General features: G+C 55.4%; 1 protein-coding gene across 5 annotated transcripts in view; it reads left to right on the top strand.

Moving 5' to 3' along the window:
• Positions 1–22,471, top strand: part of COLEC11 (collectin subfamily member 11) — a 31,832-nt gene extending 9,361 nt beyond the window's left edge. For 4 of the 5 annotated variants that reach the window (XM_036873271.1, XM_036873268.1, XM_036873269.1 and 1 more), the window contains exons 3-7: positions 1,935–2,006; positions 16,416–16,487; positions 18,951–19,004; positions 21,343–21,438; positions 21,596–22,471. In XM_036873271.1, coding sequence (XP_036729166.1) covers positions 1,935–2,006; positions 16,416–16,487; positions 18,951–19,004; positions 21,343–21,438; positions 21,596–21,987 — 686 coding nt within the window. In that variant the 3' untranslated portion in view covers positions 21,988–22,471. The remainder of the gene's footprint in view (positions 1–1,934; positions 2,007–16,415; positions 16,488–18,950; positions 19,005–21,342; positions 21,439–21,595) is intronic. The other variant, XM_036873270.1, reaches the window with a different exon arrangement.
• The last annotated feature ends 416 nt before the right edge of the window (positions 22,472–22,887 follow it).

Raw genomic sequence — 22,887 nt, 5'->3', positions numbered from 1 at the left:
AGTCTGTTAGTCGGTATTTCTTGCTAGACTATCAGTTCTTCTCCAAATATTACTACTGTAATGATTTCCTTTCTTTTTAAAAGATAAGAAAAAAACCCGAGAACTACCCAGAGATTCAGGGGCCTGTGTGTGCCAAGTGTGTCAACTGCCCTTCAGCAGTGGTTCATGGAGCTGTCACAGCTGTGACAGGGGGTGGCAGTAACATGCCAGCCCTGCATTCCAGGTTGTAATGGCACTTGCTTTGCTTGTCTCTTTGTTTCCTTACGTTTAAATGGAATGCCCCCTCCCCTTAAGGCCAGATTGTCAGTTTGGGTGATTTCACCGGGGAACCTGTAATCTCAGGGAAGCCTCTTACCAAATGAAGGCACGTGTAGAGAATTTACGGAGAACGGAAGTTCGCTTGGATGTTGGCCTGCTTTGTGCACAGCTAGGCAGGTGCATGTCGGCACCCACACCCACTCGTGGGAGGCAGATACCTCAGGGAGCTAGATGAGGCCACGAGACGATGCCTGTGGTTCAGAGCAGGGTCCTTATCACGGGAGAAAAGAGATCCAGTGAGGAGATGAGGAGCAGCTTCCGGGACAGTCAGGTGAGCAGGTGAATCCTGCACAGGTGGGTTGATGGTCACGGCCGACTAGGCAGAGGCAGCAGTGTAACCAGACCCCTGGGCTCCAGGTGCAGGCCTGTGGGGAGGAGCTTAAAAACGGGACATTATTTATAAGTACATTTGGCTGTTGGTGGTTTTGAATCTCCTTTGAGAAGGGAAGTATCATAACGGACTCTGTGTTTTAGGAGGATGGTTCTGGGGTGGGTTGGAGTGGGGGGCAGCGGGGGGGGACCGGGAGGGGCCTTGATGTCCCGTCAGAACTCCGTCCTCTGCTCCCACCGTACCCTGTCCTGCTCCGACAGGGTGTCTCCACGGTTGATTACGACCTGTCTCCTGCCCTGAGCCGCGTGAGGGCGGGCTGGTGGTCCACCCGCCTCCAGAACTGCGGAGACGTGGCTGAGCGTGGAGCCCCCGTGGGGATCGGGAGGGGGCGGCCGGTTGGACTTCGCAGAGCTGGGCGGATGCTTGCACTTATCCGATGAGGGAGACGGAAAACCAGAGATGACCGTGGGGCTTGGAGCTTGGAGTCTGGGAGACGCGGTGTCTCAACAGCAGAAGCAGGAAAGTCCACAGAAGAGACTCACTTCTGGGGAAAACCATCAGGTCAACTTGGGACGTGCTAAGGGTGGGGTACCGGGGAGACTCCACAAACAGCCCGTTTCCCCGTTTCGGTTCTGAACGAAACATGAAATAAAGCAAAATGTGCCAAAACACGGTCAGGATCTGTGCGGAAGGCTGGGGGAGTGTGGAGCTTAGGCTGAGAGCAGGACGCACCTGCCAACGAGCCTGAACCGGGTGATGTGCTCACCTGGTCACAGGTGTCCCCGTGCGGGAGGACCCTGCCCCTGAGCAGCAGTGTACCCTCTGGGGGGTGCTCACACTGAAGGGACAAGGGGACGCCGACTCGTGTGCCCAAGTTTATTCTTCCCGAGAGTACTGGCCAGACAAGGGACGAGAGAGGCCAGCACGGGCGGTGAGGGGCAGCAGAGCAGCCATGGTGGGTCCTGGGGAGCCCTGTGCACCAGAGGGCAGACTGGGAGGCAGCCCAGAGGGATGGAGGGAGAGAGGGACAGACGCATTCCCGGAGGGAGCGAGGAGGCAAGGAAGCAGAATCCTGAGAAGAGACTTGGGGAGGGAGGCCTAGAGCCAAGGGTGGGAGCAGGTTGGGAGGAAGGGGTGAAACCCCCCAGGGGGGGGGTGGGAAGAGGGAGGCCAAGGGGCCTGGCTGGCGGCACAGACGAGCAGCTTTCTCTGGTCGTCCCTCTGTACAGACACTGGAGCCCGGTGCTCAGAGCAAGGTCCTAAAGGCATGTGACTTCTTCCACAGGGGATGCTGGAGAGAAGGGGGACAAAGGTGCACCAGGACGGCCTGGAAGAGTCGGCCCTACGGGAGAGAAAGGTACCTGCTGCCCCTGGGCCCCAAGGGCACAGCTGGGGCACCGGCTCCTGCGAGAGCTGTTGGTGGGGAGCGGGGGGGGCGGGGGGGGGGTGGCGGGAGGCGGCGTTCGAGAGGAACCTGACACCTGTGTAGGTCTCAGGACTGAAGCAGGGCACAGAGAGGGCTCTTTAAACGGCTCCCTGGTTCTGGCCTGCCCGGCACCAGAGAAACAAAGTGCCTCCTGGGAGGTGTGCCTAACGGGATGGTTGTGTGTATGGAAACTCAGCGCTCGCTTGGCCTCAAGTGCAAAATGGGGATCATTTGTGATCGTTACGCATATAAGTGCAATTATGAGGGTGTGCAAACAGTGATGGAGGCGTGTGAATAGTGATGGAAACAGTCATGCAGGTGTGCGAAGGAGAGAGAGCACAGGTTTGGGTGGGGCACGGGGGGTTACACCGTGGCCTCCCATTTTTGGCTAACTGACCCTAGTCACCTTGAATCTGTTTCCTCATTAGGCAAAAAAATAGTGTCGTTCAGCCTGCCTCCTGGGGTTGTGCTGAGGCTTACAGAAAATAGATCCTACCTAAAAAAGTAGCTACATGGTACATGGTGATGTCAGTAAATGTCATCATTAGGATATACTTACTTTTGCTGCTTTAAAGTTTGTGAAATCCTTAAAAGCTGTGTTTGGAAGTGCTTTGTCAACGCCTGCACACTATTCTATGAGAACAGGCGCTGAGATTATCCATCCCGTCCCCACCCAGCCTCACAGCATCGGAGTTAGGTGGTTCTTGTAACAACACAGATAAAGGTTGCTATGTTTTTAAGTCCATGCACTGTTTTTTCATTTTTAAATTTTTATTTTCTTTTAATGTTGGTTTTTATTTTTGAATTAATTAATTAATTTATTTTGGCCACGCTGTGAAGCATATGGGATCTTAGTTCCCAGACCAGGGATCGAACCCGTGCCCCCTGCATTGGGAGCACTGAGTCTTAACCATTGGACCACCAGGGAAGTCCCAGTTTTTCTGTTTTCTGAGGTGTGATTTACGTACGTTCTCCTTTGAGAATGTACCGTCAGTGAGGCTGGCAGCTGCAAATGCCTGTGAAACCCTGGTCACAGTCAAGATCCAGAGTACTTCTGTCCCCACCATCCCTCCATCAAGCCCAGGTGCTGATTTTCATTTCTTACTTTCCCTTTACTCATAACAAATTAATTACAAAATAAAAGAACTGTGCTCCTGGTTCAAAGTTCAAAACATACAGAAATTATTCACAGTGACCAGTCTCCTTCCCCTCCCCGCCAGCAGCCCTCCCCACTGACAACCACTGTTAGGTTTCTGTATCTTCACAGAGATACTTTGTAATGGCCGAGTGAACTCTATTCTTTCCTGCTTCTGTACAAACAATTGCAAAATGTATGTAATGTTCTGCATTTTGTTCTTTTCACTTATGCGTGTACTTGGAGATCATTCATTCTACAGGAGGACATGCAGGTTTTGCTTGCTCTCGCCTGGAGACATTGTGTCCATTCTTTATCTAACTGGTCTCCTATTACTGCAGATTTACAGTTCCCTAGGGCCTTGCTGCAGTGAGTGAGTAATCTTGTAAATGTCATTTTTAATGTGCATGAGTACAGCCTGAAGATAAATTCCGGACAGAGTAATTGTTGATCAAAATGCACGTGCATTTGAAGTGTTGGTGGATATGGCCTTCCAAAATGATCGAATCCATTTACCCTCTGTTTATTGAAGCGTAAGACTGCCGACCCCTTCACCCTCCCTGCCTCAGAAAGCTGCCAGTCTGGTAGCCGTGGAAGGCCACATCAGTGTGGCTTTAACTTAGCCTCTCTTATCATAAATGAAGTCAGCTTATTTTTCAGGTGTTTAAAAGTCATTGGTATTTCTTTTCTTTTTTTTCCTTTTTGAGGATTGTCTTTTCCTGTCTTTTTAAAAACCCTTCATGGGTTCTTCTTTTTTTTTTTTATTTTTATTTATTTTTCGGCTGCGTTGGGTCTTTGTTGTGGTGTGTGGGCTTCTCATTGCAGTGGCTTCTCTTGTTACGGAGCATGGGCTCTAGGCGCGTGGGCTTCAGTAGTTGTGGCGTGTGGGCTCAGCAGTTGTGGTGCACGGGCTTAGTTGCTCCACGGCATATGGGATCTTCCCAGACCAGGGATCGAACCCGTGTCCCCTGCGTTGGCAGGTGGATTCTTAACCACTGCGCCACCAGGGAAGTCCCCCTCTATTGTCTTGTGAGGACAATGTCACATCTCACAGTTAGGAAGTGAATATCCCCCTATTCTGGATGGTCACAAATTCATTTTCATGACGCCATTTCATTGATTTTTTTTTTGGCTGAGCTGTGCAGCATGTGGAATCTTAGTTCTCTGACCAGGGATTGAACCCACGCCCCCTGCAGTGGAAGCGCGGGGTTTTTGCATTGATGTTTTTTCAAAGTAACAATGTTTGAGCTCAACGCACATGCAGCAGGAAATGCCTAATTTCATGCCAGTGTGGACCCTTGGCTGCTCTCTCATCTCCGTCACTAGTGTCACCAACATGTAGCTCTCTCATCGCTCTCTCATCATCATCATTCTCTCTTATTCTCACTCCTGAAAAGGCAGGACAAGCACGCAGAGACTATAAACACTGTTATTGTAGCGTCTGAATCTCCTGACGAGGATGAAAGTTGCTGGGAAGGCAACAGCCTAATTCATTGTGTTTTCCTGTCGTTAACCACCGAGTTGAGTGCTGTTACGTGCTGAGACCTCGGGGAGGCCACCTGGAGCCCCAGAGTCACAGGGGGAGAACAGATGTGTGGGCCCTGGAGGGTAAATTGAGGCAGAAAGCTGCGGGGCAGTGTGGAGGGGAATTTGAGCTGGATCGAGAATCTGTCTTGTTTCAAGTTTTTCTAACATGTAACAGTGAGGTGTGCTCATGATAGAAAATTTATATACATATATAAAAGTGGTGAGAAAAATCAGGCATAATAAAATCATCCAGAGATAACCACTTATTTGGTATATTTCCTTTTTCGGGGTGACTTTTCTTGCTTTGTTGTAATTATATTGTGTATATAAATTTGAACCTATTTCTTAAACTTAATGCCAAATTTTAGTGTAAGTATTTCTCATGCTATGAAATCATTTTGATGAATGTCTCCTATCCATGGGTAACTTAAAACTCCACTGGGAGCGGTATGTCCGAGAGCAGAGTCCTGTGTGTGATTAGGGCAGGAGAGGGGAGCCTGGGCCGGCCCTTTACCGTCCCACTGACCTGCCTGACAAGGAAGCTGCCAGGCCAGGAGGCGATGGGGCAGTGATCACCGGCCTTGCCAGGGGTCTGGCTTCGCCGCTGACAAAATGAGCAGGTTTGGTCCGGGGTCTTTGCTACTTTGTAGAGTACAGAGAACAAGTCAACCCAAGTGGGATATATTTGGATTATTGAATAGTGGGATAGTTATGTAGAAATCTAGGAAATATCCGGTTTTGGATGACCTTTAAAAAGAGGACTGGCCATGGCATGATAGAATATAAGAGAATAAAATAGGATACAAGAACAGACATGTGATTGACTAAGATATTTACAAAAAGACGAAGAAAAAGGATGGAAAAGAAATCAATCAAAATATTAGTAGTAGACATTTCTGAGTTATAGGATTATGGACCTTTAAATTTCCTTCTTTAAATTCTTCTTTACATTTTCTCCTGTCTCTATCTTTGGTGTTCCCAACAATGTGCATGAACTATACTTTTGATGTTAACAGGTATTTTGAAAGGTTGCTGTGGGCGTGGCCCTGGCCTGTTGGCGATGTAGGCTCACCTGGAGGCCCAGGTGAGGGTTTGTGAGCTCTGGCGGTCTCCCACACACTCACGGGGTCAGCATGGCTGCACCTGGGCTCGTCGGAGCCCGGAAACTGAGAGCTGCGGCCAACCTCAGAAGCGCTAGCGCAGGTGCAGTGTGGCGAAGCTCGAGGCGGGCCGTGCTCGGGGCCCCAGGTGTGCTGGGAGACGACCTCAGCTCCAGGACGCCCCAAGGCTCCTCACTGGAACCGCTCTCCCGCCGGGATGCGGCATTCTCCCGGCCCCCTTCCCATCCTCCTGCATCCTGCTTTCGTGGAGGCCTTCCCAGCAGTGCCCTGCTCTTAGCGGATTGCAGCTACTGCCCGGGGGCCCGGTCCCCCACGGAGAGCAGTGACCGCTGCAGGGCGGGGGGCTGGGGAGACTCGCCTGGTTTCTGCCTCAGCTTGGCTTCTACGAAGAACGGCAGTGGGCTGGACCTGGGTACCTGTCCAGAGGCTTCTGAAAGGGGTTCCTGGGATGAGGGCTCCGGGGCGGGAAGGGCAGGGTGTGGGCGGGGCTGCCCCGCTCAAGGCCAGCCGTGCCGCTTACCAGCTGTGCTGGCTTCACACCTGCGCTTCCAGCCCGTGAAGGCAAAATAATAACGTGGTCGCTATCAGTCCCTATTGCTTATTAAAGGATGAAAGCTGGGAACTTGGGAACAGCAAGCCTGGCGCACGGTGGGCCCTCGGGCAGCTGCCTTGTTCCCACTTCCGAGCTGTTCCAGCCCCACGCCCACCGGCACTGAACCTGAGGGGGGCCTCGCTCATCCCAGACAGCGGCCCTTTCACGAGGGCCCCTTCACAGTCACCTGGGACCTTTCAAAAATGGTTATTTCCACTCGAGACTGTGTTGATATTTCCCCAGGCACTACGTTAAGCCAACTTAAATCCTCAGTTGTGTTTATGGAGTGCACTTACATCATTCACACTTGATTTTCATTGTTTAGAAATTATTTTCACCGGAATTATTTTTCCCCTGTGAATTTTCATGGACTCCTTGAACAGTTTCTTTTTTTAAGAATCAATTTTATTTATTTATTTATTTTTTGGCTGCATTGGGTCTTTGCTGCTGCGCGTGGACTTTTCTCTAGTTGCGCCGAGCAGGGGCTACTCTTCATTGTGGTGCGCAGGCTTCTCATTGTGGTGGCTTCTCTTGTTGTGGAGCACGGGGTCTAGGCGTGCGGGCTTCCATAGTTGCAGCACACGGGCTCAGTAGTTGTGGCTTGCGGGCTCTAGAGCGCAGGCTCAGTAGTTGTGGCGCACGGCCTTAGTTGCTCTGTGGCACGTGGCATCTTCCCGGACCAGGGCTTGAACCCGTGTCCCCTGCGTTGGCAGACGGATTCTTAACCACTGCGCCCCCAGGGAAGTCCTCCTTGAACAGTTTTAACGTTTTATTTTTTACCTACCTCACATCTTCCCAACTCTCGCCTCTGCCATCCTGAGCTCTTCTGAGAGTGTCATTATTTGCACCTGGTTGAAAATTTCAGCTCTAAATTGTATAGAGAGGACTCTCCCATCAATTTTTAGTTAATGACAATTTATCCCTGTGTAGTTTTAGCCAGCGTCAGCTTTATTTGGTGTTGGTTATTTCTACCAGTAACATTCTTTATGAAAGTGTTAGAAGACTAACTTTCTTGCTAGTTTATGAAAAAGCGTGAGTAATTCCCTGCGATAGTCCAGAATTCCTCTCTGGTGTCCCATCTCCCTGGGTTTTTGCACATTTCCGTTTCACCCGCGGGACCCTTTCCTTCACTTACCACCTCGCTCCTGACCGGGGTGTTCACGTCCCATCAAGGACCTGGCCCTTGGAAGGCGCTCGATCAATTGTTTGTAAAACATCTTGACATTCAGTGTCTTGGGATGTCTCTGAAGTCTGTGGCTGACCTGTCTGCGGCTGAGGCCGCAGGTGGGCCTAACCTGCTCCTCCCCAGGTTCTAGAGAAGTCTGCGGGCCGAGGCCTCTGCACACGCCAAGCTGGGTTCATTCCCTGCTGCCTACTGAGCAGACAGCTCTGCTCTGAGGATGCTTCTCAAACCATGGGGACCAGCTGGGCCTGGAGTTAAAATGCAGCTTCAGCTTTGGTTGGGGGGGCGGCCTGAGACGGGGCAAGTCCGTTGGCCGGCGCCGGGGCTGCCGATCACCGGGTGCTGCGTGGGGTGGGATTGCAGGTTGATCGCGAGGATCCGGACGCCCTCCACCGGGCGCCCTTCTCACGTCAGCTTCCACGGAGTGCAAGCCGCGTCGACATGGGGCTGCTGCAGGGGGGCTTCCTCTTCCGCTGATTTGCCTTGTGTTGGGGGGTGGCCTCTGGTCGCACACTGAGCAGCGCCCCTGCTGAGAGCTCAAAACAGCTGTAGGAGAAAGCGCCAGAAAGCTGACGGCTGCCTTTTCTGGAATAACAAAGACAAGCCCAAGGGCCGGCAGAGCCCCCGCTGTCTGTCGCTGTCCGTTGTCCTTTATTGAAATGAGAGCTGTCCCCACACTGCCAGAGTGCACGCTGTGTGCACACAGCACGGAGCTGGCTTTGCTGACACGACCTGCTAAAAGCGTGTCGTCCCAGCTTTCAAGGCTCCTAGTCCCCAGACACGTAGCTAAGAGGCCGCCGGGGCCCTGGGCGCAGAAGCTGGGGACCCACCTGGCCTGCGATGGGGGAGGGCGACCCTACGTCAGGACGGGCTTTCTGGGCTCTGTAATGTGCACATTATCTCCGTTAAAAGTCGCTGAGGAAGCTGTGCCAAGTGCTCTTTCTGCCTTGTCTCCTCTTCAGAGGACGCTGTGAGATCTTCATTAAAATTAATAAGAATTAGCAGCGCGCTGCGCGCTGCCCCCGTCCCTCGTGCATGTCCCGAGGACACATGTGCGCTAGCACACTTCTCGCAAGCGGGACGGGATGGGAAGGGCTGGCACCGCGGCCACAGCTCCCTGGGGAGCCGCCACCGCCAGCTCTGGAGACTTAAAGGGACCGGATCTGAGTGCGTCTGGTGCGTTTCCAATCATCCCACACCAGCAGGGTGGGGAGATTTGTTCGGTCTTTGCAAACAGCTTCTTGTCATTTGGAGAAGCAAGAGGAGGCGGGATGAAGTCAGCAGGGCTCTTGTTCAGACCCAGTCCCGCTGGGCTGGCAGCCACACTGCTTTCCTGCCGCTTTCCAAGGGGTGTCTGCGAGTTAAAGCAAGTCAGCATCGCAGACGACCTTGGGCTGCCCTCAAGTAGAGCGTGTGTGGGCATCTCGGGGAACTCGATGGTTCTTCTTTTTCTTCTTCTCCAGCACACCCCAGAGGTAGAATATTCCTATTAGGAACGGCAGCCCGCACCCTTGACCTTGTGTGCAGGGGCCTTTCCTCTGTGTGTGGCTCTCTGGGTGTGTCTTCCTCTTCTTACAGGGACACCCTTGACCTTGTGTGCAGGGCCTGCTGTAGGCTCCTGCTTCCAGCTTTCAGCCCGAGTGCTGTGAGGGTGAAAGGTTTGCTTGGTGTGCGTTTGCATGTTTGAACATGCTGCTTGTGAGTATGTGTGCATGTATGTGTGAATGTGGATGTGTGTGCGTGTGTATATGTATATGCACGTGTATGTATATATGTATATGTATGTGCATATTTGGAATGCATGTGTGCATATGTATGGACGCACATATGTATATGTGTGCATATGCGTATGTATGTATGTGTATATATGTATGTGAACGTGTGTATATGTGTGTGTGTATGTGAATGCATGTATGTGTGAATGCATGTATGTGTGCATGTATATGTATGTGAATGTGTGTATATGTATGTGTATGTATGTGAATGCATGTGTATGTGCATGTGTATATATGTATGTGTATATGTGTGTGAATGTGTGTAGATGCGCATGTGTGTATATGTGTGTGAATGTGTGTAGATTTGCATGTATGTGTGTGTGAATGTGTGTATATGTGCATGTGTGTATATACTGTATGTGTATATGTATGTGAATGCATGTGTATGTGCATGTGTGTATATACGTGCGTATATGTATGTGAATGCATGTGCATGTGTGTATATATGTATGTGTGTATATGTGTGTGATTGCGTGTATATGTGCGTGTGTATATGTGTGTATATGTATATGTGTGTATGTATGTGAATGCGTGTGTATGTGCATTGTGTATATATGTATGTCTGTGTATGTGTGTGAATGCGTGTATATGTATGTGAATGTGTGTATATGTGTGTATGTGTATATGTATGTGAATGTATGTATGTATGCATGTATATGAATGTGTGTATATGTGCATGTGTGTGTATACTGTATGTGTATGTGTGTATGTGAATGCATGTGTATGTGCATGTGTGTATATATGTATGTGTGTATATGTGTGTGAATGTGTGTATATGTGCATGTGTGTATATGTGTGTATGTGTGTATATGTATGTGAATGTGTGTATATGTGCATGTGTATATGCGAATGCATGTATACGTGCATGCATGTATATGTGTGTATATGTATGTGAATGCACGTATACGTGCATGCATGTATATGCGTGTGTATATATTACGTGTGTATATATGTGTGTACACGTGTGTGTGTGCACGCGTTGCCCAGCACCAGCAGGCACCCACAGGTGGTGGCTGTTGTTACTCTGACCCCCCTCTTGGGCAGGACTGACGGCTGGGAGCCGTGCATGGTGGGGCGCTGGCCGTGCTGGCGGGGGTGGCCGTCTGCATCAGGCGCAGCTGCCCCCAGCGCCTAGCCTTCTGCACAGAGGCCCTCTTGTGAGGTCATCAGGGGGCGTTGCGAACCAGGTCTCCTCCGGTCCGAGGGCCTGGGCCGTGGGCCCCGAGGGTGCAGGGCTGAGCAGGGACAGGTGAGGCCTGGCCCCTGAGCGGTTCCTCACAGGTGAGCCGGCACCATGGGAGGCTGGGTGTCGGCTCTGCTCTCTCTGGTTTCCTATTTCCCACCTTCTGGGCCCCGGGGAGGGTCGTTTGTCTCCCACGAGCCTGCAGCATGCCCTCAGGCCCGGCCCTGGAAGTGCAGCCTTGGCTTGTGGCTGGGTGTGTGGAGACCAGGCCGCTGCCCCACAGCCGAGGTGAGGGCTCGGGGCCCTGGATGTGGCCAGGAGACCTGGGCCGATGTCCCATGCTCAGCGACCTGAGGGGTAATGCCACTTTGCAGGTGAGGAACCCGAGGCCCCGAGGACTGAGACTCACCCGGGGCTGCGCGGGTGGAGGGCTGGGACCTGGGCCTGGGCTGCCCGATTGCAGGCTGTGCCCTGGGTCACTGGACACCAGTCGTACTAGCTGCATGACTGGTGGTGGGTGGCACCACCCCTCTGATGCCAGTTTCTCTTCTTCTGGGGCAGAGGGAAAGTGTACCAGTCAGCTGGGGCTGCCGCAACAAACATGGCAGATGTTTATTCTCTCAGCCCTGGAGGCTGGAAGTCAGAGACCATGGTGTCTGCAGGGCTGGTTTCCCTGAGGCCTCTCCCCGTGGGGCGCAGATGGCCGCCTTCTCCCTGTGTCCTCACGAGGGCTTTCCTCTGTGTGTGGCTCTCTGGGTGTGTCTTCCTCTTCTTACAGGGACACCACTCCTGTCGGATTAGGCCCTCACCTTTCTGACCCCATGTAACCTTAATTACCTCTTGAAAGGCCATCTCCAAATATGGTCACATTGGGGGTTAGGGCTTCAACATAGGAACTTTGGAGGACACACAATTCAGCCCATACGAGGTGGTAATGGCAATAACACTGTGAGGTTGAAATCCATCAGTACATGTGGACACGCCTTCCTGGCACACAGTGTACCTGGAAGTATTCTAATTTATCTCTGGAAGTTGGAAAAACGAGCACAACTGCCCCAGATTGCAAGCACCTCTATTGCTAACTCCAGTTTGCTCCGGGCAGCAGCAAGCAGTGGGTTACCATGGAATCTCAACCAACCTCCAAAGAGGGCTGCCCGCGGGGTCTGGTCCAGTCCTGCTCCAGCTTTGGGGCCCCTGGAATCACCCAGGGATGTGTTAAAATGCAGAATTTGGTGCTTGAGCTGGTGGGGCCTGAGGCTCTGCATGCTTGTGCAGATCCAGGGGGTCGTGGGGGACATGGATCGCTCCTGAGGAAGCAGCTTCCCAGCTTGGAGGGTCTGCCTCCAAATGACAGTTATAGTGGCCAACACTTACGTCCACCTGCTACGTGCCAGATGCCCTTCCCGACGGTGCTCGCGTTTCCCTCAGCGCGCAGTGAGATGGCTCTGTTATGGCTATTATTAGCCCCATTATGTAGGTCAGAAATGCACAGAGATAGCACAGCCGAATGACAGGGGGCGGATCGGCTGGGCCCCAGGGCCCGAGCTCTAAGCCTTGTGCACACGGCGCTGCGGGCCCGGAGTCTCAGACAAGCTGTTATTACAGGACACCACTTTGCAGAGAGAAAACTGAGGCACAGAGAGATTCAGCCTCGAAGCTAGAGCTGGGCCACAGACCTGGGGCTGCCTGACCCCCAGCCTTGGCCTGCACGGGTGACCTCCTGCGGCTCCAGCCCTCTCACATCGCAAACCGCAGGGGTCTCCAAGCCCGGTCCTGGAAGCAGCGGCACCCGCAGCACTTGGGAGCTCGACGGGGATGCCCCACCCGGACCTGTGGAATCCCCCCGGGGCGGGCCCAGCCGTCCGTGGTGACGAGCCCCCGGGGGACTCCCACCCTGAGGTTTGCAGACCTGCAGCGCCTTCGTTCCCCACCTTGGGCTTGGGCTCACTGCCTGCCCCCATCCCCCTGCCCCGTGAGCTGCTGGCATCCGATTGATTTTCTGTACGTGTGCCTGGTTTCTCGGAGCCCCCTATGGCAGGGGCCGCGTCCCACACTCCTCCAAGGGCAGGAGCTGGGCTCAGTACCTGCTGGGGGCAGGTGCCACGTGTCAGCAGCAACCTTGGATTAGTGGTAAAGTTCGGCTGTGCAATTGGGAGATGGGCTGAAAGCCAGAGGCTCTCCAGTCACCCTCAGGTTATGACCTATTTACCACAGCAGGGTGTGTGCTAGAGCCTGACTGCATCCTTCGGCAGGTGCAATGAATCATGAATTAATCGTCTGCTAAGCGGAGAGATTTTGTGCGGGGTCGGGGGGTGAGGGGGCAGCACTTTACCAGTTTTTGATCGCAGGTGTTTCCCCTCCAGGGTGCTCCTCCGAGCCTCCTTACCCGCTGCCTGTCCGCTTGGGGCGGCAGGAGCCGTCTGGGTGGGAGCAGAGGGGTGGGCAGGCGTTGTTTTGAGTTCCCCTCTGCGGGGAGGGGTCTCGGGGAGAAGTGACCCCAAGGTTGGTAGGAGGCCCACACTCCGTTCTCACCTTTTCTAGGTGGAATCTTAGCAAACAGCAGAGTCTTCAGGTGATTGGTTTGCACTCACACCCAATCTGCCCCAATCTGCCCATTAAAACGTGGACAAGGCTCCTCTGCGGGTCTTCTGAACGAGGAGGCGTGTTCCCCGGGCAGGAGGCCACTCTCCAGACTCTGGCGACCCTGCCCCCCTCCAGTGGGAGTTCAGTGGGATCCACATGCTGGGAACCATCCACCCAACTCATTACTGTAGGTGCAAATCCCTCGGACTCTGTGTCTCTGCCTTCCTGTCTGAAGATAGGGTTGGGTTGGGGGTCTCCGAGACCTCCTCCCGCTCTGGGCACTGTCTTCGTGGGACGGCCCGATGGAGCCCGAGCTTAATCCAGTTTATCAGGTCTGCACGTCCCCGTAAGGATGCCACAGCAAGTGTCCCAGCAGACCCTTCTGAGACAGCGTGAAAACAAGCCAAACCACCCCATGATTTGGCGAGATGTGAAAGTAAGAAAAGCATGAACACGGAGGTCGTCTCGACACTTATCCTGCTCAGCCCAGCTTCCCCAGGGCTCACGTTGACCCCAGGACCTCAGGAGGGGCACGACGGAGAGTTAGGGACGGGAACGCTGGCCTTTTGAAGGAAAGGTGTTCGGAAGGAGGATGGCGGCCAGGGGCCCTGGAACGACAGCAGTAGCCGAGCGTGCGTTCCAGGGACGCGGGCTTTTCTCTGGGACACTTTGCAGAAGGCTGAGCAGAGAGTCTGCGGTCATCTTTGGGCTCAGACCACACTAATGGGCTCGAGGGTCCGGACAAGTGGCTCGGGGGCCATAGCCAAACACCACAGACAGGGGGGCTTAAACCCCTGACTCTGATTTCTCACGGTTCTGGGGGCAGGGGTCCCAGAGCAGGCTGTCTGCACGGTTGGGGTCTGGGGAGGACCCTCTTCCTGGCCTGCAGACGGCCGACTTCTGGCTGTGTCCACAGATGGTGGGGAGGGAGGATTCCAGGCTGTTCATCCTCTCATCGGGGGACGCATCCCGCCCCCATGACCTCCTCTAACCCTGACCCCCTCCAGATGCATCACGTGGGGGTCAGGGCTTCAGCCTGTGAATCTGGGGGGCACGTCGGTCCACAGCAGGCGGGGACAGCGGTCAGGCCTGCCTGGGGGCATGATGCGCCCGTGTGGGAGCAAAGGCAGGCCGGGGAAGCTGAGGGGAAGACCTCAGGGGAAAACAGTTCAGACGCTTGAAGGACTGTCCGTGGGTGGTGCACCTCTCTGGCTGCAAAACCAGAACTGCTGGGTGCATGGAGCAGGCGGCAGCTTTCGAGTTCCTGCAAGTCACTGAAGGAACACTTTTCTACGGCTGGAGCTGCCTCAGGACGGCTGCGCTGGGGGGGTGCACTTAGAGCCTCAGGGGCCTCTGTGGTCCCGTCTGGCCCAGGAGCTGGATATCCTGTTCCTCCTCCGGCGATAAAGTAAAGCCCCTTACCACATCCTCAGAGTGGAGTATTTACTAAATAAATACTTATTTGGTAAATATTTTGGCATGTATCACTGCAAGGCAGTGCTTGTCAATGATTTCAGCGCTACTTCTTTTTCTGGATTACCAGTAGGGTGAGTGCAGTTGATTGACTGACTGGCTGACTGATGGAAAACTGTTTTTTTCCTGTTATCTTTTCCCTCTCACTGCTCTGCCGTTTTCCTGTTAGAGAATTAATCAGGTTGAAATGCTGTCATAACGCGACACAGAAAGGCTATCTATTCCTCGACCCTGGAAGGACCAGTCAGGAGACTGAAGCAGGGCCGGGCTGTCAGGGTGGCTGAGAGGGGAGGGCAGGGCTGGCCCGGATGGCGGAGCCGGTACCCGACCGCAGCTGCCCCAGCGAGCCCGGCGCTCCCCGTCCCGCCCAGCCCTGCAGGAGCCGTCTGCACCCGGGGTCCTGCTTCCTCACCTCCCGCCCCAGCCTCTGAGACCCTCCGGGTCGTCCCCGTCCTCGTCCTGCGACTTCTCTGGGCTTCTTCTGACAGTTGTTGGCACCTCCCTCCCTCTCTCGCCTCCCCCGTCAGACCAGCGGCTCGCCTTCCTCGGTGCGGCGCTCCAGGGTCCCCGGCCTGCTCTTCCCACGGGGCGCCTTCTCGCTGGGCCCCCTGGTGCAGGTCTGTGCACACGGGGCCCCCGGGCTCCATCCCCACCCCAGACGCGGTCCCCGCAGGCCTGCCGGACACCTCTCCTCGCTCGTCCCGGGCATTTCGACCTCAGGGTGCCGTCTTCTTGCCCCTTCTCCCTCCTGCCCTCCGGGGACAGGCACCCCTACCCACCAACGACCAGGCCAGAGGCTTGGGCACCACTGTCCCCTTCACCCTGACCCTCCCTCACGCTGGTCATTCAGACGTGGTCGTTTCTGCCTCCCAGACGTTTCTCAAGTCTGGGAATTTCTCCCTCCCCTCCCGACACCGCTTCCCTGGGCCGCCTCCAGCTGGTGCCAGTCTCGCCCCTGTCCAGGCCTTGTACACGTGTGACCAGAGGCATGGTGACACGGTCCTGGCTGGTGGCTCTCTTCTCCCCAGCTCCCGGAGGCCTCCTCAGAGCCCTGGGCACCTCCTGTTACAGTACTAGCGGTGTGAGTTACCACCGGCCGCTTGTCTCCCCGACCCCCCGCAGACTCTGAGCCCTGTCACTCCTGTGTCCCCAGCGTCACGCACCGTACACGGTGTCCGGGGCAGGAGTCACCTCGTGGCGGGACCAGGTACTTGACCCGGGCAAGCGCTTAGCCCCCGTGAACCCCATCTGCGCGATGAATCCCTCCTGTAACCAAATAAGAGAACATATGTGCGCGTGCTCTGTGCCAGACACTTCACCCTTGTGCGGACGTAAGCCGGCTTTGGGTGGGGCGTCTGCATTTCTGCTGTGGTTCACCCCTCAGCCTGTGTTCTGTCCTCTGACCTCGACCTGGCCTGAGTTGTGGGAACATCACAGAACTAGGACTTGCTTGCTGGCCGGAAGTGCTCAGTCTAAGGCGCTTGGTTGAGTTGAGGACATGGGGATGTACCGCGTGGCCTCCTCTGTTCTGCAGTGTGTGTGACTTCAGGGGAGGTGTGTCTTCCTTTGGGAAATACATCAGCAGGTGACATGTAGAACCTTCTGGGGTCAGTCGGATACACGACCTTGGAGAGGTTAAACAAGAGTTGTAACGTGTCCGGTCTCCGTGTGTGTGTGTGTGTGCGTGCGTGTTCACGTGGGGTGACACACAGGAGGTGTACTGCATTACCTGTGCCTCGACCAACTGTGATCTCATTGCTTTCCACAGGAGACGTGGGTGACAAAGGACAGAAAGGCGGCGTGGGGCGCCATGGAAAGATTGGTCCCATTGGTTCTAAAGGTACTTCCGGCACACCTCCGCTCACGTCCCCTCGCAGGCTCACCGCCCGGGCGCGTAGGGAGCAGCTGGTGGTCGTGTTTATTTTGTGCGCTTTATGCGCGATAAGCTCTGTGCCAGCGTTTGCGTTCTGGGATCGATCAGACTTGACTGGGTGCCAGCAGGTGGGGGCGCCCCCTGCCCCTCGGGGTCCCCGTGCTGCCTGGGGGACAATCAGGAGCCCAGTCAAGCAGCGGAAGGACCGGGCTCCCGACACACCGTCCGTCCTCCTGCGGCTCGGGTGACTCAGACCCTCTGAGGCTGGGGGGTGGCTCCCCGCGAGCACGGCGGGCGGGAGGGTGACAGCGGCGTGGAGGCAGCGCCAGTGCCCACGCGACCCCGTTTGACCTGCACCACCCTGGAGGGTGGGCAGCTCGGGAGACTGTCCCCAGGGCAGTTCAGGGGTCGCTCAGCATCGCCCGGCTCTTCCGCGCCCCCCGCCCCCCATTCCGCACTCAGTCAGCAAACGTTCTCTGAGCCCCTGGCTCGTCCTGCGCCCGTGCTGGACCCCAGAGGGCTCGGGGTGAAGGAGGCGAGGCCCCCCAGCCCCGTGAAGGGCTCCCCCAGGTCCTGTCATGGGTGCTGGCAGCAGGAGACGGAGGCCGGGGGGCTTGGGGCTGGGAGGGAGTTTGGCTGTCGTCTGCTCTGCCCAGCGCGGAGCCCGCAGTCCTGTGCCCCATCCCCCTGCCTGGGGCTTTGAGCTGTGAGTGGGTCCAGGTGGTCAGTTCTGATAGATGGCACGGACCTCCCCCGGCCCAGCCCGTCCCTGGTGGGAAGGGTCCCTCAGCCAGGGCCGAGACGAAGGGTGGGGCCAGCTCGGCGAGCTGCGTGTCTCCTCCCGGCAAATCCGTGGGAAACACCTGCCCCGTGGATTCATTACAGAGCACACAGATCGATATGCATGGTGTAGAGAGGGATGCGGGTGCTTTGAAAAAGCTTTAAAAAATTGTGGTAAAATATTTGTAACATAAAATTTGTCACTTTAACTATTTTCAGTGTACAATTCAGTGACACTAAGCACGATTGCAATGTTGTAGAACCACCACCACTATACATTTCCAAAATGTTTTCATTCCCCCAGAGAGAGACTCTGTCCTCATGAGGTAATAACGCCCCACACCCCTGCAGCCTCTAGCAGCCTCTAATCTGCTTTCTGTCTCTATGAACTTGCCTGTTTAGATATTTCATATAAATGGAACCATACAGTATTTGTCCTTTTGTGTCTTATTTCACTCGGTATAATGTTTCCATGGTTCATCTATGTTGTAGCAGGTGTCAGAATTTCCTTCCTTTATAAGGCGGGATAATATTCTGTTGCATGGATGGACCACATTTTATTTATCCCTTCATCTGCTGATGGCCACTGGGGTTGTTTCCACCTTTTAGCTGCTGTGAAGGACGCAGTGGATACTGGCTACAAGTAGGGATGTGTGTGCTTTTAACATACAGCATGTGCTCTGGGTAAATGTCAGAGTCTCACCAGGGGACAACTTGCCAAGAAGGCCCTTACTGGGCTTAGCTCACCTGATCTGCTCCATCCCTGAGACTGCCATCCTGGGTCCTTGTCAAGATGATCCTTGAGTCATTTTCAAACTCCTGATGTTGATAAAAGAAAAAAAAGGAATCACTTGGATGGAGACTGCCGAGCTCTCTCCATCCCCATCAAACGGAACATGACTCTCCAAGGATGTAGAAGTCGCTGCCCCTTCACTGTCCCAGGTCAGCTGAGAAGCTTAAGTTCTCTCAGGGGGCAGAAAGGTAGTGCTTTAGGAATCTTCCTGTGATTTTAAAATAAATATCCATTGTCTGATTTTAGAGCAGCTAGAAAGCTTTGTTGCCACGATTTTCTCCTATCCCTTTGTTTCATAAGTTGGAAGAAACGGAGGGGCAGAGTGGCTGAGCCGTCTGTCCTGTCCACGGAAGGCGGGCGCCCAGGTGTCCTGGTGGCTGTGCCCCTGGGACACCTTGCTGCCTCTCAGAGAGGCACAGGGAGGACCGATCTCATCTTGACTCTGTTTGGATGAGGTAACCTCTAAGGTCCATCCGTCTCTGACGTTACCTGTTCTACCTGAATTTTCTTGCTGTGATGTGGGACGTGGGGAGACCTGGCGCTGGGTGTTAAGGATTTCCGAGATGACAGCGTGTTCTAGGAAACAGGCTGGGTTTTCCAGAATTGACTTAAAGGATGCTCATCTGGTAATCTCTGAAGTCCCGTGACATGTGGATGTTCCACGTCACATAAACAGAGCCTGAAGAGTCAGTCGTCCTCAGACCATTCCTGCCTACAGTTCACCGCAGAAGGAGGGTCTGGGAGAAAGCGCAGGGCACCGCACATGGAGGAAAGAACATTGTTACGTGGACGTTTTGAACTCAGGGGACACGCCCCCACCCCTGCTTCGTGACTTTGGTCTTGCTTCTCTTTTCCAGGTGAAAAAGGAGATTCTGGTGACATAGGACCCCCTGGCCCTAATGGAGAACCAGGTATGGCATAAAGGGTCGAAGGATTTTTTAGAAATGTATTAAAATTGCACTTTTAAAAAGTATAAATCATGACATAAAACTTAAGAGGCTGGAAAAAGCACGTGTAACTGACACGCCTTCCTCGTGTATCGCACCCTCCTGTGGACTATTTCAATATTTGCTTTCCTGCTACCTGAATGTCTTCATTCCCGTTCAGGGCTGTGGTCTGCGCGCCCACTGTGTATTATCATACCTCATCACGATCCGGCTTAGATACACACGTCCTAAAGCGCACTTTCCTCCTTTCCTACTGCGTCTCTGGGAGCGTCAGGACCCCCTTCTCCTGACCACCAGCTTCTCTGAGAAGCGCGCCCGTACTTTCTGGTTCACGTTCCTCATTCTGGGTGTCCTTGCAGCTGACTCCCCACGACCCTCCTGTCACCGTGGACCCCGGCCTAGCTCAGTGGACTTAACCAACTTCCCTGCCGGCCGTCCCTCCCTGGTGCCAGGAGACCGGGCCGCGGGCAGCCCCTGTCCTCCCTGCCTGCCGCCCTGTTGCCCCGCTTCTTCCTCTCTTCTCAGAGGAGCTCTGCCTGCTGCCCTTTCTTCTTTCTCCATGTGGCACAGCCTGCTCCCCGCTCCAACCCCACCCCTGCTCCCCCGGGTTCGGCTGCACCTGCCCCCCGCCCACCTGCCCAGCACGCACCTCCACCGTGATGTCACTCAACCCCATCCCCGCCAGGTTCAGGCTGTCTATGCGCAGTGTCCCCCATCCCCCGCCGGACTGTCCCCCAGGTCTGTTTGTGTCCTGTTCCCGCCACCATCACTCAGGCTCTTGTGGCCTCTCAGCCCCGTTACTGAAACGCCAATGGGTCTGGACCTTCTGGTCCTCGTCCCCACCACGTGTGACCACAGGAGACGCTTCACAGATACTAGATTGAGGGGGAAGATACAGTGTCTGAGCCCCTTGGGTAGGCCCTTCCTGCGAGCTGAGGGGACCTGTCAGGTTGATGCCGGTTCCATCTCTCCAGCAAACATCAGTGCCTCAAACCTCAGCGAACTCAAAGACAACGTGTATCTCAGAAAAAGTTCCATTAAAAAAAAAAAAATCCAATCACACCAGCATCGTTCCAGGTGCCCGCGTGTTGGGGAGTGTTTGGGTTCTAAGTAGCAGAGGGGGGCTGAGAGTTTGGAAGACGGGCCAACACCAAAGAGTGTGTCCAGACTGGAAAGGCAGGCGGAGAGCTTCACACGATGGAGTTTCTCCGGAAGAGGCGAGAGGTCCTGCCCCTGTGCTCACAGAGTCGGAGCAGAGCGTGCGCGGGAGCCGGCGGCCCCTCCTGGTCCGGTGCAGAAGCCGAAGCCAGCAGCGCCACCATGGGCGACGGGCCCCCCAAACGCTGTGACGGCCGCGTGGCACTCTGAGAAGGTTCCTGCGCACGCGCGGCTCGTCGCGGCAGGAAGGTCAGGGCCCCCCGAGGGCCCAGGAGGAAGCACCTAAGCTGAGGCAGGGCAGCCACGCCGGGTGACTGAGTATCACCCCACGGGTCCAGCCCCACCACCGGCCTCAAACGTCTTGTCGCCTCTCCTCCCGCGCCGTCACTGCCCGCAGTCTCCCCGAGGCGACTGTCCTAGCCGCCTGCTCTCGCCCCCCCGTCTCGCCGCCATCCCGCCACTGATCTCCTCCTACGGCGACCAGAGCGAGATTGCGAAACGGGAATCCGACCTTGGCGCCCCTGTGAAAACCCTTCCGCTGCTCCTTGCCCTTAGGGTCAAGTCTGAAGTCTCCATTGCAGGTCAAAGGCCTTCGTGTCTGTTGAATCACCTAGCACTCTGGGGAGGGGGTACCCCCTCCTTCTCTGAGCCTGCCTCTGGGTCAGTCCCATCACACGCCGGGCGTGGTCTCCTCCAAGGCCTTCGTGTCTGTTGAATCCCTTAGCATGTCGGGGAGGGGCGCCCCCTCCTTCTCTGAGCCCGCCTCTGGGTCGGTCCCATCACACGCCGGGCGTGGTCTCCTCCAAGGCCTTCGTGTCTGTTGAATCCCTTAGCATGTTGGGGAGGGGTACCCCGGGGTACCCCCTCCTTCTCTGAGCCCGCCTCTGGGTCAGTCCCATCACACGCCGGGCGTGGTCTCCTCCAAGGCCTTCGTGTCTGTTGAATCCCTTAGCATCCTGGGGAGGGGGTGTCCCCTCCTTCTCTGAGCCCGCCTCTGGGTCAGTCCCATCACACGCCGGGCGTGGTCTCCTCCAAGGCCTTCGTGTCTGTTGAATCACCTAGCATTCTGGGGAGGGGGCGCCCCCTCCTTCTCTGAGCCCCCCTCTGGGTCAGTCCCATCACACGCCGGGCGCGGTCTCCGCAGGCATCCCGTGTGAGTGCGGCCAGCTGAGGAAGGCCGTCGGGGAGACGGACAACCAGGTCGCCCAGATCACAGCGGAGCTGAAGTTCATCAAACACGGTACGTGCTTCTCGGGGCGTCCCTGCTCCCGTGTCCCCTGGACCCCCGCCCGGAGGCAGAGCGGCCCTGGGTCTGCTCCCCGGGCACGCGTGCTGGGCTGGCGCCCCGGGCTTGCCGGGGACCCGCGAGCGCTCACCCTCCAGCCCCGTCCCCGCAGCCGTCGCCGGCGTGCGCGAGACGGAGCAGAAGATCTACCTGCTGGTGAAGGAGGAGAAGCGGTACGTGGACGCACAGCTGGCCTGCCAGGGCCGGGGCGGCACGCTGGGCATGCCCAAGGACGAGGCCGCCAACGGGCTGCTGGCCGCCTACGTGGCGCAGGCCGGCCTGGCCCGCGTCTTCATCGGCATCAACGACCTGGAGCGGGAGGGCGCCTTCGTCTACGCGGACCGCTCGCCCATGCAGACCTTCAGCAAGTGGCGCAGCGGGGAGCCCAACAACGCCTACGACGAGGAGGACTGCGTGGAACTGGAGGCCTCCGGGGGCTGGAACGACGTGGCCTGCCACCTCACCATGCCCTTCCTCTGTGAGTTCGACAAGGAGCACGTGTAGCGGGGGCCCCGCTGCTCCGGGGTCGGCGGGCGGTTGCCGGCTGCCACCGCGGGCGGGAGGCTCTGCCCGCCGCGTGGTCCCCAAGCAGGAGTGCGGGGGCCCCGGTAAAGGCTCCTTTTCTGGATCTTAGAGAATGGTGCATGCTTAGGCGAAAAAGAGAAAAAAAAAAGTGTTTCTGGGTATTATTTCTGAAGAACTAAAGTTTTATTATTTGTAGTGTAGACAAAATGTTCGTTATGTAATTATTACTCAGAATTGCTCTTGGCTTTGTGCAAAGTATGAAACGAGATCTTTAAATGTTAACAACAGTTAAGTACAAACAGTGGTAGTGAGGTCTTAGATGACTACCTTCCTTTTAATTTCTATATGGAAAAGAATCCTCAGCTTAGATCAATGCTTCTGTAAAAGTAGGAACAATTTTGCTTTGCTGCAAACCCAGATTTCAGGAAAAAGAAAAGTAAATGCTCCGAATTTGACAACTGAATGTGTGGTGTCTTCCTGTTCTCTCAGTGTCTTCCTGTTCTCTCAGTGTCTCTCAATGTCTCCTTTCTCCATGCGGCACAGCCTGCTCCCCGCTCCAACCCCACCCCTGCTCCCTGGCGTTCAGCTGCACCCACGGCCAAATAGCGGTATTCGTTATCTATTCCTGTATCACGGTCACCCCCAAACAGCGACTCGCGACAAAGCATCAGTGTCCCCACAGGTCCTGTGGGGCGGGACTTCACCCAGAGCTCGGTGGAGCTCTGTCTCACCAGCCACGCTCGACCGTGAGGTTGCTGGTGGGATTCAGCGCCACACAGGTGGCTGGATCGAGGCCTGGGTTCCTTGCCGGGCACCTCTGCCCTGGGCACCTCCCCAAGGACCGCTGGCCGCCTCAGAGCAGTGTATGTGGCTGACTGA

This window comes from Balaenoptera musculus, chromosome 13, assembly GCF_009873245.2.
Source record: "Balaenoptera musculus isolate JJ_BM4_2016_0621 chromosome 13, mBalMus1.pri.v3, whole genome shotgun sequence".
In the NCBI taxonomy this organism is placed as follows: domain Eukaryota; kingdom Metazoa; phylum Chordata; class Mammalia; order Artiodactyla; family Balaenopteridae; genus Balaenoptera; species Balaenoptera musculus.
This window is presented reverse-complemented; position numbering and strand designations above follow the sequence as displayed.